The sequence below is a fragment of the Cetorhinus maximus genome, chromosome 11 (genome assembly GCF_964194155.1).
Source record: "Cetorhinus maximus chromosome 11, sCetMax3.hap1.1, whole genome shotgun sequence".
NCBI classification, from domain to species: domain Eukaryota; kingdom Metazoa; phylum Chordata; class Chondrichthyes; order Lamniformes; family Cetorhinidae; genus Cetorhinus; species Cetorhinus maximus.
This window is the reverse complement of record NC_135889.1, coordinates 123,279,621-123,296,011: the sequence shown is the minus strand read 5'-3', so window position 1 is coordinate 123,296,011 and position 16,391 is coordinate 123,279,621. Positions and strand designations below refer to the sequence as shown.

General features: G+C 51.4%; 1 protein-coding gene across 1 annotated transcript in view; it reads right to left on the bottom strand.

Moving 5' to 3' along the window:
- The window catches only part of spega (striated muscle enriched protein kinase a), a 1,124,881-nt gene that overhangs the window by 399,079 nt on the left and 709,411 nt on the right, over positions 1-16,391 (bottom strand). The window contains exons 35-36 of the mRNA XM_078551317.1: positions 14,910-15,026; positions 14,587-14,754 (exon numbers count right to left, since the gene is read on the bottom strand). Of these exons, the coding sequence (XP_078407443.1) occupies positions 14,587-14,754; positions 14,910-15,026 (285 nt within the window). The remainder of the gene's footprint in view (positions 1-14,586; positions 14,755-14,909; positions 15,027-16,391) is intronic.

The window sequence follows — 16,391 nt, the reverse complement described above, 5'->3', positions numbered from 1 at the left end:
CTCACTCACTCATGGACTCACTCACTCAATCACTCACTCACCGAATCACTCACTCACTCACCGACTCACTCACCGACTCACTCACTCACTCACCGACTCACTCACCGACTCACTCTCCCACTAACTCACTCACTAACTCGCTCACTCACTCACCGACTCACTCACCGACTCAGTCAACCACTAACTCACTCACTAACTCACTCACTCACTCACCGACTCACTCACTCACTCACTCACTCACTCATTCACCGACTCACTCACTCACTCACCGACTCACTCACTCACTGACTCAATGACTCACTCACTGACTCACTCACTCACTAACTCACTCACCAACTCACTCACTCACCGACTCACTCACCAACTCACTCACTCACTCACAAACTCACTCACCCACTCACACTCACTCACCGACTCACTCACCCACTCACTCACCCACTCACCGACTCACCGACTCACCGACTCACCGACTCACCGACTCACCGACTCACCGACTCACTCATCGACTCACACACCGACTCACTCACCGACTCACTAACTCACTGACTCACTCACTCACGGACTCACTCACTCACGGACTCACTCACTCACTCCCCGACTCACTCACTCACTCACCGACTCACTCACCGACTCACTCACCGACTCACTCACCGACTCACTCACTCACCGACTCACTCACCGACTCACTCAGCGACTCACTCACTCACCGACACACTCACTCACCGACTCACTCGCTCACCGACTCACTCGCTCACCGACTCACTCGCTCACCGACTCACTCGCTCACCGACTCACTCGCTCACCGACTCACTCGCTCACCGACTCAATCACTCACCGACTCACTCACTCACCGACTCACTCACTCACTCACCCACCGACTCACTCACACTCACTCACCCACTCACTCACCGACTCACTCACTGACCGACTCACTCACTGACTCACTCACTCACGCACTCACTCACGCACTCACTCAACGAACTCACTCACTCACGCACTCACTCAACGACTCACGCACTGACTGACTCACTCACTGAGTCACTCACTCACTCACCGACTCACTCACTGAATCATTCACTCACCGACTCACTCACTCACTCACCGACTCACTCACTCACCCACTCACTCACTCACCCACGCACTCACTCACTTACCGACTTACTCACTCGCCCACTCACCGACTCACTCACTCACCCACTCACCGACTCACCCACCCAATCACTCACTCACTCACTCACTCACTCACGGACTCAGTCACCAACTCACTCACTCACTCACCGACTCACTCACCGACTTAATCACTCACTAACTTACTCACTAACTCACTCACTAACTCACTGACTCACTCACCGACTCACTCACCGACTCACTCACCGACTCACTCACCGACTCACTCACTCACCGACTCACTCACTCACCGACTCACTCTCTCACTCACCGATTCACTCACTAACTCACTGACCAACTCACTCACTCACTCAATCACCAATTCACTCACCGACTCACAATCAATCATTCACCAACTCACTCACTCACCGACTCACTCACTCACTCACTCAATCACCGACTCACTCACTCACTCACTCACCGATTCACTCACTCAATCACTCACTCACCGACTCACTCACTCACCGACTCACTCACCGACTCAGTCACCGACTCAGTCACCCACTAAATCACTCACTAACTCACTCACTCACTCACCGACTCACTCACCGACTCACTCACCGACTCACTGACTCACTCACCGACTCACTCACTCACTCAATCACCAACTCACTCACCAACTCACTCACCCAATCACACCCACTCACTCACCCACTCACTCACCCACTCACTCACCCACTGACTGACTCACTCAGTCACGGACTCACTCACTCACTCCCCGACTCACTCATTCACTCTCCGACTCACTCACCGACTCACTAACTCACTCGCTCACTCACTCACGGACTCACTCACTCCCCGACTCACTCACGCACTCACCGACTCACTCACCGACTCACTCACCGACTCACTCACCGACTCACTCACCGACTCACTCATTCACCGACTCACTCACTCACCGACTCACTCACTCACCGGCTCACTCACTCACCGGCTCACTCACTCACCGACTCACTCACTCACCGACTCTCACTCACCGACTCTCACTCACCGACTCTCACTCACCGACTCACTCACTCACCGACTCACTCACTCACCGACTCACTCACTCACTCACCCACCGACTCACTCACACTCACCCACTCACTCACTGACTCACTCACTCACCGACTCACTCACTCACTAACACTCACCAACTCACTCACTCACCGACTCACTCACCAACACACTCACTCACTCACAAACTCACTCACCCACTCACTCACTCACTCACCCACTCACTCATTCACTCACTGACTCACCGACTCACCCTCCGACTCACTAACTCACTCACTCACGGACCCACACTCACGGACTCACGCACTCACTGCCCGATTCACTCACCGAATGAATCACCGACTCACTCACTCACTGACTCACTCACTCACTCACCGACTCACTCACTCAATCACTCACTCACCGAATCACTCACTCACCGACTCACTGACTCACCGACTCACTCACCGACTCAGTCACCCACTAACTCACTCACTAACTCACTCACTAACTCACTCACTCACTCACTCACCGACTCACTCACTCACTCACCCACTCACTCACTCACCGACTTACTCACCCACTCACCGACTCACCCACCCACTCACTCACTCACCACTCACTCACTCACAGACTCACTCACCAACTCACTCACTCACTCACCGACTCACTTACCGACTTAATCACTCACTAACTTACTCATTAACTCACTCACTAACTCATTAACTCACTGACTCAATCACTGACTCACTCACATTCACTCACCGACTCACTCACCGACTCACTCACCGACTCACTCACCGACTCACTCACCGACTCACTCACCGACTCACTCACCGACTCACTCACCGACTCACTCACTCAATCACCGACTCACTCACCGACTCACTCACCGACTCACTCACCGACTCACTCACCGACTCACTCACTGACTCACTCACCGAATCAATCACCGAATCACTCACTCACTCACTCATGGACTCACTCACTCAATCACTCACTCACCGACTCACTCACTCACTCACCGACTCACTCACCGACTCACTCTCCCACTAACTCACTCACTAACTCGCTCACTCACTCACCGACTCACTCACCGACTCAGTCAACCACTAACTCACTCACTAACTCACTCACTCACTCACCGACTCACTCACTCACTCACTGACTCACTCATTCACCGACTCACTCACTCACTCACCGACTCACTCACTCACTGACTCAATGACTCACTCACTGACTCACTCACTCACTAACTCACTCACCAACTCACTCACTCACTCACCGACTCACTCACCAACTCACTCACTCACTCACAAACTCACTCACCCACTCACACTCACTCACCGACTCACTCACCGACTCACTCACTCACTGACTCACCGACTCACCGACTCACTCATCGACTCACTCATCGACTCACTCATCGACTCACTCACCGACTCACTCACCGACTCACTCACCGACTCACTCACCGACTCACTAACTCACTCACTCACGGACTCACTCACCGACTCACTCTCCCACTAACTCACTCACTAACTCGCTCACTCACTCACCGACTCACTCACCGACTCAGTCAACCACTAACTCACTCACTAACTCACTCACTCACTCACCGACTCACTCACTCACTCACTGACTCACTCATTCACCGACTCACTCACTCACTCACCGACTCACTCACTCACTGACTCAATGACTCACTCACTGACTCACTCACTCACTAACTCACTCACCAACTCACTCACTCACTCACCGACTCACTCACCAACTCACTCACTCACTCACAAACTCACTCACCCACTCACACTCACTCACCGACTCACTCACCGACTCACTCACTCACTCACTGACTCACTCACTGACTCACCGACTCACCGACTCACCGACTCACTCATCGACTCACTCATCGACTCACTCACCGACTCACTCACCGACTCACTCACCGACTCACTAACTCACTCACTCACGGACTCACTCACTCACTCCCCGACTCACTCACTCACCGACTCACTCACCGACTCACTCACCGACTCACTCACCGACTCACTCACCGACTCACTCACCGACTCACTCACCGACTCACTCACCGACTCACTCACTCACCGACTCACTCACCGACTCACTCAGCGACTCACTCACTCACCGACACACTCACTCACCGACTCAGTCGCTCACCGACTCACTCGCTCACCGATTCACTCGCTCACCGACTCACTCGCTCACCGACTCACTCGCTCACCGACCCCACTCGCTCACCGACTCACTCACTCACCGACTCAATCACTCACCGACTCACTCACTCACCGACTCACTCACTCACTCACCCACCGACTCACTCACACTCACTCACCCACTCACTGACCGACTCACTCACTGACCGACTCACTCACTGACTCACTCACTCACGCACTCACTCACGCACTCACTCAACGAACTCACTCACTCACGCACTCACTCAACGACTCACGCACTGACTGACTCACTCACTGAGTCACTCACTCACTCACCGACTCACTCACTCAATCATTCACTCACCGACTCACTCACTCACTCACCGACTCACTCACTCACCCACTCACTCACTCACCCACGCACTCACTCACTTACCGACTTACTCACTCGCCCACTCACCGACTCACTCACTCACCCACTCACCGACTCACCCACCCAATCACTCACTCACTCACTCACTCACGGACTCAGTCACCAACTCACTCACTCACTCCCCGACTCACTCACCGACTTAATCACTCACTAACTTACTCACTAACTCACTCACTAACTCACTGACTCACTCACCGACTCACTCACACTCACTCACCGACTCACTCACCGACTCACTCACTCACTCACCCACTCACTCACCCATTCACCAACTCACCGACTCACTCACACTCACTCACCGACTCACTGACTCACTCACTCAATCACCGACTCACTCACCGACTCACTCACCGACTCACTCACCGACTCACTCACCGACTCACTCACTCACTCACCGATTCACTCACTAACTCACTGACCAACTCACTCACTCACTCAATCACCAATTCACTCACCGACTCACACTCAATCATTCACCAACTCACTCACTCACCGACTCACTCACTCACTCACTCAATCACCGACTCACTCACTCACTCACTCACCGATTCACTCACTCAATCACTCACTCACCGACTCACTCACTCACCGACTCACTCACCGACTCAGTCACCCACTAACTCACTCACTAACTCACTCACTCACTCACCGACTCACTCACCGACTCACTCACCGACTCACTCACCGACTCACTCACTGACTCACTCACTCACTGACTCACTCACTCACCGACTCACTCACTCACCGACTCACTCACTCACCGACTCACTCACTCATCGACTCACTCACTCACCGACTCACTAACTCACCGACTCACTCACTCACTCACTCACGGACTCACTCACCAACTCACTCACTCACTCACCGACACACTCACCGACTTAATCACTCACTAACTCACTCACTCACTAACTCACACACTCACTCACTGACTCACTCACTCACCGACTCACTCACCGACTCACTCACTCACTCACTCACCAACTCACCGACTCACTCACCGACTCACTCACCGACTCACTCAGTCACCCACTAACTCACTCACTAACTCACTCACTAACTCACTCACTCACTCACTCACCGACTCACTCACTCACTCACCCACTCACTCACTCACCGACTTACTCACCCACTCACCGACTCACCCACCCACTCACTCACTCACCACTCACTCACTCACGGACTCACTCACCAACTCACTCACTCACTCACCGACTCACTCACCGATTTAATCACTCACTAACTTACTCATTAACTCACTCACTAACTCACTAACTCACTGACTCAATCACCGACTCACTCACATTCACTCACCGACTCACTCACCGACTCACTCACCGACTCACTCACCGACTCACTCACCGACTCACTCACCGACTCACTCGCTCACCGACTCACTCGCTCACCGACCCCACTCGCTCACCGACTCACTCACCGACTCACTCACCGACTCACTCACCAACTCACTCACCGACTCAATCACTCACTCACTCACTCACTCACTCACCCACTCACTCACCCACTCACTCACCCACTCACTAACTCACCCACTCACACACTCACTCCGACTCACTCACTGACTCACTCACTCAATCACCGAATCACACACCGACTCACTCACCGACTCACTCACCGACTCACTCTCCGACTCACTCTCCGACTCACTCACCGAGTCAATCACCGACTCAATCACTCACTCACTGACTCACTTACTCACTCACCGACTCACTCACTCAATCATTCACTCACCAACTCACTCACTCACCGACTCACTCACTCACCCACTCACTCACTCACCCACGCACTCACTCACTCACCGACTTACTCACTCACCCACTCACCGACTCACTCACTCACCCACTCACCGACTCACCCACCCAATCACTCACTCACTCACTCACTCACTCACGGACTCAGTCACCAACTCACTCACTCACTCACCGACTCACTCACCGACTTAATCACTCACTAACTTACTCACTAACTCACTCACTAACTCACTGACTCACTCACCGACTCACTCACACTCACTCACCGACTCACTCACCGACTCACTCACTCACGCAGTCACTCACTCACTCACCCACTCACTCACCCACTCACTCACCCACTCACCAACTCACCGACTCACTCACTCACCCACTCACCGACTCACTGACTCACTCACTCAATCACCGACTCACTCACCGACTCACTCACCGACTCACTCACCGACTCACTCACCTACTCACTCACCGACTCACTCACCGAATCAATCACCGAATCACTCACTCACTCACTCACCGACTCATTCACTTAATCACTCACTCACCGACTCACTCACTCACTCACCGACTCACTCACTGACTCACTCTCCCACTAACTCACTCACTAACTCACTCTCTCACTCACCGACTCACTCACTCACTCACTGACTCACTCATTCACCTACTCTCTCACTCACTCACCGACTCACTCACTCACTGACTCAACCACTCACTCACCGACTCACTCACTCACTAACTCACTCACCAACTCACTCACTCACCGACTCACTCACCGACTCACTCACTCACTCACCGATTCACTCACTAACTCACTGACCAACTCACTCACTCACTCAATCACCAATTCACTCACCGACTCACACTCAATCATTCACCAACTCACTCACTCACCGACTCACTCACTCACTCACTCAATCACCGACTCACTCACTCACTCACTCACCGATTCACTCACTCAATCACTCACTCACCGACTCACTCACTCACTCACCGACTCACTCACCGACTCAGTCACCCACTAACTCACTCACTAACTCACTCACTCACTCACCGACTCACTCACCGACTCACTCACCGACTCACTCACTCACTGACTCACTCACTCACCGACTCACTCACTCACCGACTCACTCACTCATCTACTCACTCACTCACCGACTCACTCACTCACCGACTCACTCACTCACTCACTCACTCACGGACTCACTCACCAACTCACTCACTCACTCACCGACACACTCACCGACTTAATCACTCACTAACTCACTCACTCACTAACTCACACACTCACTCACTGACTCACTCACTCACCGACTCACTCACCGACTCACTCACCGACTCACTCACTCACCAACTCACCGACTCACTCACCGACTCACTCACCGACTCACTCACCAACTCACTCACCGACTCACTCACTCACTCACTCACTCACTCACTCACTCACTCACTCACCCACTCACTCACCCACTCACTCACCCACTCACTAACTCACCCACTCACTCACACTCACTCCGACTCACTCACCCACTCACTCACTCACCCACGCACTCACTCACTCACCGACTTACTCACTCACCCACTCACCGACTCACTCACTCACCCACTCACCGACTCACCCACCCAATCACTCACTCACTCACTCACTCACTCACGGACTCAGTCACCAACTCACTCACTCACTCACCGACTCACTCACCGACTTAATCACTCACTAACTTACTCACTAACTCACTCACTAACTCACTGACTCACTCACCGACTCACTCACACTCACTCACCGACTCACTCACCGACTCACTCACTCACGCAGTCACTCACTCACTCACCCACTCACTCACCCACTCACTCACCCACTCACCAACTCACCGACTCACTCACTCACCCACTCACCGACTCACTGACTCACTCACTCAATCACCGACTCACTCACCGACTCACTCACCGACTCACTCACCGACTCACTCACCTACTCACTCACCGACTCACTCACCGAATCAATCACCGAATCACTCACTCACTCACTCACCGACTCATTCACTTAATCACTCACTCACCGACTCACTCACTCACTCACCGACTCACTCACTGACTCACTCTCCCACTAACTCACTCACTAACTCACTCTCTCACTCACCGACTCACTCACTCACTCACTGACTCACTCATTCACCTACTCTCTCACTCACTCACCGACTCACTCACTCACTGACTCAACCACTCACTCACCGACTCACTCACTCACTAACTCACTCACCAACTCACTCACTCACCGACTCACTCACCGACTCACTCACTCACTCACCGATTCACTCACTAACTCACTGACCAACTCACTCACTCACTCAATCACCAATTCACTCACCGACTCACACTCAATCATTCACCAACTCACTCACTCACCGACTCACTCACTCACTCACTCAATCACCGACTCACTCACTCACTCACTCACCGATTCACTCACTCAATCACTCACTCACCGACTCACTCACTCACTCACCGACTCACTCACCGACTCAGTCACCCACTAACTCACTCACTAACTCACTCACTCACTCACCGACTCACTCACCGACTCACTCACCGACTCACTCACTCACTGACTCACTCACTCACCGACTCACTCACTCACCGACTCACTCACTCATCTACTCACTCACTCACCGACTCACTCACTCACCGACTCACTCACTCACTCACTCACTCACTCACGGACTCACTCACCAACTCACTCACTCACTCACCGACACACTCACCGACTTAATCACTCACTAACTCACTCACTCACTAACTCACACACTCACTCACTGACTCACTCACTCACCGACTCACTCACCGACTCACTCACTCACTCACTCACCAACTCACCGACTCACTCACCGACTCACTCACCGACTCACTCACCAACTCACTCACCGACTCACTCACTCACTCACTCACTCACTCACTCACTCACTCACTCACTCACCCACTCACTCACCCACTCACTCACCCACTCACTAACTCACCCACTCACTCACACTCACTCCGACTCACTCACTGACTCACTCACTCAATCACCGAATCACACACCGACTCACTCACCGACTCACTCACCGACTCACTCACCGACTCACTCTCCGACTCACTCACCGAGTCAATCACCGACTCAATCACTCACTCACTGACTCACTTACTCACTCACCGACTCACTCACTCAATCATTCACTCACCGACTCACTCACTCACCGACTCACTCACTCACCCACTCACTCACTCACCCACGCACTCACTCACTCACCGACTTACTCACTCACCCACTCACCGACTCACTCACTCACCCACTCACCGACTCACCCACCCAATCACTCACTCACTCACCGACTCACTCACCGACTTAATCACTCACTAACTTACTCACTAACTCACTCACTAACTCACTGACTCACTCACCGACTCACTCACACTCACTCACCGACTCACTCACCGACTCACTCACTCACGCAGTCACTCACTCACTCACCCACTCACTCACCCACTCACCAACTCACCGACTCACTCACCGACTCACTCACCGACTCACTCACCGACTCACTCACCGACTCACTCACCGAATCACTCACTCACTCACTCACCGACTCATTCACTTAATCACTCACTCACCGACTCACTCACTCACTCACCGACTCACTCACTGACTCACTCTCCCACTAACTCACTCACTAACTCACTCTCTCACTCACCGACTCACTCACTCACTCACTGACTCACCGACTCACTCACGCACACACTCACCGACTCACTCACTCACTCACTCTAGACTCACTCACCGACTCACTCACCGATTCACTCACCGACTCACTCACTCACTCAATGACTCATTCACCGACTCACTCACTCACTCACCAACTCACTCACTCACTCAATCACCAACTCACACCGACTCACTTACCGACTCACTCACTCACTCACCGACTCACTAACTCACTCACCGACTCACTCACCGACTCACTCACCGACTCACTCACTCACTCACCGACTCACTCACCGACTCACTCACCGACTGACTCACCGACTGACTCACTCACTCACTCACCGACTCACTCACTCACTGACTCACTCACTCACTCACCGTATCACTCACTCACTCACCGACTCACTCACCAGCTCACTCACTGACACTCACTTACTCACCGAATCACTCACTCACTCACCCACTCACTCACTCACCCACTCACTCACCCACTCACTCACCCATTCACTCACTCACTCACCCACTCGCTCACCGACTCACTCGCTCACCGACTCGCTCACCGACTCGCTCACCGACTCACTCACCGACTCACTCACCGACTCACTCACTCACTCACTGACTTATTCACTCACCGACTCACTCACCGAATCACTCACTGAATCACCGACTCACTCACCGACTCACTCACCGACTCACTCACCGACTCACTCACTCACCGACTCACTCACTCACTCACCGACTCACTCACCGACTCACTCACCGACTCACTCACTTACCCAACCACTCACTCGCCGACTCACTCGCCGACTCACTCACCCACTCACTCACTCACTCACCGACTCACTCACTCACTCACCGACTCACTCACCGACTCACTCTCTCACCGACTCACTAACCGACTCACTCACTCACTCACTCACCGACTCACTCACCGACTCACTCACCGACTCACTCACCGACTCATTCACCGACTCACTCACTGACTCACTCACTCACTCATTCACCGACTCTCTCACTCACTCACCGACTCACTCACCGACTCACTCACTCACTCACTCACTCACTCACTCACTCACTCACTCACTCACTCACTCAGGCGGAGACGAGTCATGAGAATGTTACTGGGGCTCCGAGAATTAAAGTTTGAGGAGGGACTACACAAACCTAACTTTTTACCCTGGAAAACAGACGGTTAGAGGGTGATTTCATTGAATGGTTACAGAATGGAAGGAGGCCATTCGGTACTTCCTGTCTCTCCCAGCTCTCTGTAAGAGCTACATAACTCATCCAGCTCCCCTACCCTCTCCCCGAAGCCCTGGAAATATTTTCTCTTCAGGTAGTGATCCAGTTCTCTTTTGAAAGCCACGATTGAACCTGTCTCCACCACACTGTCAGGCAGCGCATTCCAGACCCTAACCACTCGCTGCATAAAGAAGGTTTTCCTCTTGTCACCATTGCTTCTTTTGTCGATCAGCTGAAATCTGTGCCCTCTTGTTTTCGATCCCTCCATCAATGGGAACAGTTTCTCCCCATGTATTCTGCCTGGACCCCTCATGACTTTGAGCACCTCGATCAAATCTCTTCTCAATCTTCTGTTCTCCAAGGAGAACAGTCCCATTTTCTCTAGTCTTTCTAAGTAACTAAGTTCCTCTTGGTTGGACCCATTCTCATGAATCCTTCCTGCACCCTCTCTGAAGGCTTTACGTCCTTCCTAAATTGTGGTGCCCAGTAATACTCCAGTTCAGGCAGAAGCACTGTTATATAAAGGATCATAACTTTATTTCATTCTCAATGCCTCTATCTACCCAGGATCCCATAATGCTTATTAACCACTTTCTCAAACTTGATTGATTGTTTTTAGGATTTTAGAAGGAACTGTAGTGTAGATAGAGAGAAACGTTTTCTGTTGGTGGGGAGTCTAGGACAAGGTGATATAATTTCTGTTTTTGTCCCTTGGGGACATTACAAAGAGACACTAAATGAATTTAATGCCACTCTGAGGGAACTGATGACCCGGTTTTCAGAGAAGACTTAGGAATGTTCACTATTCCGGGAGGAAGCCGAGAGGTACAACGATGAAACTGTGACACTGAAGGTAACAGTTGCACATTTGGAAGGAACCTTGGAAAAATTTGACATTCCCAAAGAGGTCTATGAAGAGATAAAAATCCAGGACATGGAATGACAAGCGAAGATAGAATCACAGAATCACACAGGGCAGAAGAGGCCCTTCGGCCCATTGAGACTGCACCGACCCGTGAGAAACACCTGACCTACCTACCAAATCCCATTTACCAGCACTTGGCCCATAGCCTTGAAGGTTATGACGTGCCAAGTGCTCATCCAGGAACTTTTTAAAAGATGTGAGGCAACCCGCCTCCACCACCCTCCCAGGCAGCGCATTCCAGGCTGTCACCACCCTCTGGGTAAAAAGGTTTTTCCTCACATCCCCCCTAAACCTCCTGCCCCTCACCTTGAACTTGTGTCCCCTCATGACTGACCCTTCAACTAAGGGGAACAGCTGCTCCCTATCCACCCTGTCCATGCCCCTCATAATCTTGTACACCTCGATCAGGTCGCCCCTCAGTCTTCTCTGCTCCAATGAAGAAGTTCTCGGTAAAGAGTGTGAGGTCTTTCAAAACACAATTGGCAGAAGCGCAATTATAGAGTGTGAGCTCGAAAGGCAGCCCAGAGGAATGATATTCTGTAATGGAAAAACGGAGCAGCAGAGAGAATATAACGTGGAGCGGTAAACAAATCTTTGAGCTGATGTACATCTCCGTAACCAGCCTTTCTCTCTCCTGAGCAGGGATGCCCACCTAACCCTGAATTTCCTCCAGACGATGGAAGACATCAAGACTACCGCTGTCGTTAGACAGTCAGAACAGCGCAGCCCTGAGTACGCAAACACTAAAGAGTTTACAGACTCAGATTTCAATCTTTGATCTCTTCTCTCTTTGAGGAGCAGGTTTATCATTCCAGGTCCTGGAAAGTGCCCAATGGTCAGACCAACCTACCACCCATGAGGTTACCATGGCACCTCTGGTGGAAGTGGTACCAGAGAATGACCAGCATGTCTGAGAAGCCTCTGCCTCCAGCTATGATGATGGCACAGTTGGTCGACATGGCAAGCACTGTGCACACACTGCAGCTTCCAGCCAGCATGCCACAGCCACAAGGGGTGCCGGAGAAAGGTAGCACTCTCTCACCATCCACAACAAAAGCTTCTGGCCACAGGAACGCTCTTCCTCAGCCGCTCAAGGGGCATCCAGACAACCCACAGAGAGGGAGAAGAACAACCAGCGCCAAGGAAACGAATACCATCCTCGTCCACCTCGCAAGAGAGTAACAGCGACCATGCAGCGATACAACAGCCCAACCGACCAGGCTTAGGTCCACGTTAGCAATGGGAGAAAAGAATGAAGACAAACCCAAACGCCAGTCCAACTCCAAGCCGACAACAAGAAACAGAATCGCCAGAGCTCACCGCTCTCCCGGCAGAATGGCGAGTGAGATGTGGAAGGGTCAGAAAGCCTCACGGCCAGCTGAACCTCTAACTTCCAGGACTCGAAGGGTGAAGATGGGACAGTGAGAATGTTGTTCATGTTAATACTGTAATAACAATGATGTTGGAATAGCATTAAGGTTGTAACAATAAGGTAAATGCACAAGACTTATAACAAGATAAGACTTGAAGTAAACTAAAGTAACTCCATATCCATGGGATAAATACTTGGGGGGAGGTGTAGTATCAGGGTCTGGCACATACGGGGTTAATGTGGGACTGAGTTTAGTAGCACCCACACAGTGATGTAAGAAGGCATAAGACCTAGACCCAGGGTCAGTGTGGTGTTGGCCAGAGACATGTTAAGACCTAGAGATGGAGATAACTCCATGCCTGTACCCTTTACTGTATATATGTATATAGTTACAAGTAGCTAATAAAGACTTGCTGTTAACATTGCAAAGACTACGAAGGCTCCTTCACAGACATACTGGGCAACCAACACCATCCCAACACCCACCCACACCACTCTGCACTTTCAACCTCTCCACTACCCCCACCCATACCATCCTCCACCCCAACCACCACCACCACCCCCACCCCGCACTCCCCACCATAGGTGTGTAATCTCCTGGGAGCAGCAGGGAGTAAACACCCAAAGCCCATGAGGGAAAATAATATTCTGGAAAAATTCCTCTCTCACACTGTCTGGCAATTGAAATTATTTGGGGACATCCTGAGTATCGGGTGAATGTTCAGTGATTGTGGGGCCGGGTGAATATTCCCATCGCCCTGTAGTGATAGTGGTTTTAAGTTGAGGCACTTACGCGCAAGGGACACAGTGCAGGAGCTGCTGGCTGAGCCCAGCAGGTTGGTAGCTGAACAGTCGTAGGCGCCAATGTCCTTTTTCGAGGTTTTCATTATGGTCACCAGCTGCCGGCCATCAGGGCAGGAGACGATCTTAACCCGGTCATCAGGCTCCAGTGACCTCTGATCTGAAAGGGGTAAAAACAGACAAAATAGTGGTTACGGTGGAGAGAGAGAGAGAGGGAGAGAGAGAGAGAGAGAGACAGAGTGACAGAGGATGACTTCACAGCAGCAGAGAGGTGTAGCGATGGTGGTGTCAAGTGCGTGAGTCACAAAAACTGACCTTTTGACCAGGTGACATTGGGAGTTGGGCTTCCTGCTGGTAAACTACAGAGGGTCAAGGGATCGCCTTCAAGCAGCAACTGATCTTTAAGCTTAACATGGAAGACGGGTGGGAAATCTGTGAATACAATCAAAAGAAAACCTTGTCAAGCTAAATAGACATTTACATAAACGTCCAGCCCCACTCTCCCATTGCCAACTCTCCAGGGTTTCCCTGAAGTCTCCAGGGAATGAAAAATTAATCTCTGGGGCAAAAAGCATCCAGGGGAAATATGACGGCATTAAGTAGAATGGTTTCTATTACATTTCCTTTAACACTTTCAAAGAACAAAGAACAAAGAAAAGTACAGCACAGGAACAGGCCCTTCGGCCCTCCTAGCCTGCGCCGATCATTTTGCCCGTCAACTAAAACATTTCGCACTTCCGGGGTCCGTATCCCTCTATTCCCATCCTATTCATGTATTTGTCAAGCTGCCTCTTACACACCACTATCGTACCTGCTTCCACCACCTCCTCTGGTAGCAAATTCCAGACACTCACTACCCTCTGCGTAAAAAACTTGCCCCGCACATCTCCTCTATAGTTTTCTCCTCTCACCTTAAATCTATGTCCCCTAGTAATTGACTCTTCCACCCTGGGAAAAAGCTTCTGATTATCTACTCTGTCCATGCCACTCATAATTTTGTAAACTTCTATCAAGTCGCCCTTCAATCTCCGTCGCTCTAGTGAGAACAATCCGAGTTTCTCCAACCTCTCCTCATAGCTAATGACCTCCAGACTAGGCAGCATCCTGGTAAACCTCCTCTTCACCCTCTCAAACGCCTCTATATCCTTCTGGTAATGTGGCGACCAGAATTGCACACAATATTCCAAGTGTGGCCTAACCAAGGTTCTATACAGCTGCAGCATGACTTCCCAGCTTTTATACTCAATACCCCTGCCAATGAAGGCAAGCATGCCATATGCCTTCCTGACTACCTTATCCACCTGTGTTGCCACTTTCAGTGACCTGTGGACCTGTACACCCAGATCCCTCTGCCCGTCGATGCACTTAAGGGTTCTGCCATTTACTATATAATTCCTGCCTGTATTAGACCTTCCAAAATGCATTACCTCGCATTTGTCCGGATTAAACTCCATCTGCCATTTCTCTGCCCAAGTCTCTAACCGATCTATATCCCATTGTATCCTTTGACAATCCTCTTCACTATCTGCAACCCCTCCAACCTTAGTGTCGTCTGCAAACTTACTAATTAGCCCAGTTACATTTTCCTCCAAATCATTTATGTATACTACAAACAGCAAAGGTCCCAGCACTGATCCCTGCGGAACTCCACTAGTCACAGCTCTCCATTCAGAAAAGCACCCACTGCTACCCTCTGTCTTCTATGACCAAGCCAATCCTGTACCCATCTTGCCAGCTCACCTCTGATCCCGTGCGACTTTACCTTCTGTACCAGTCTGCCATGAGAGACCTTGTCAA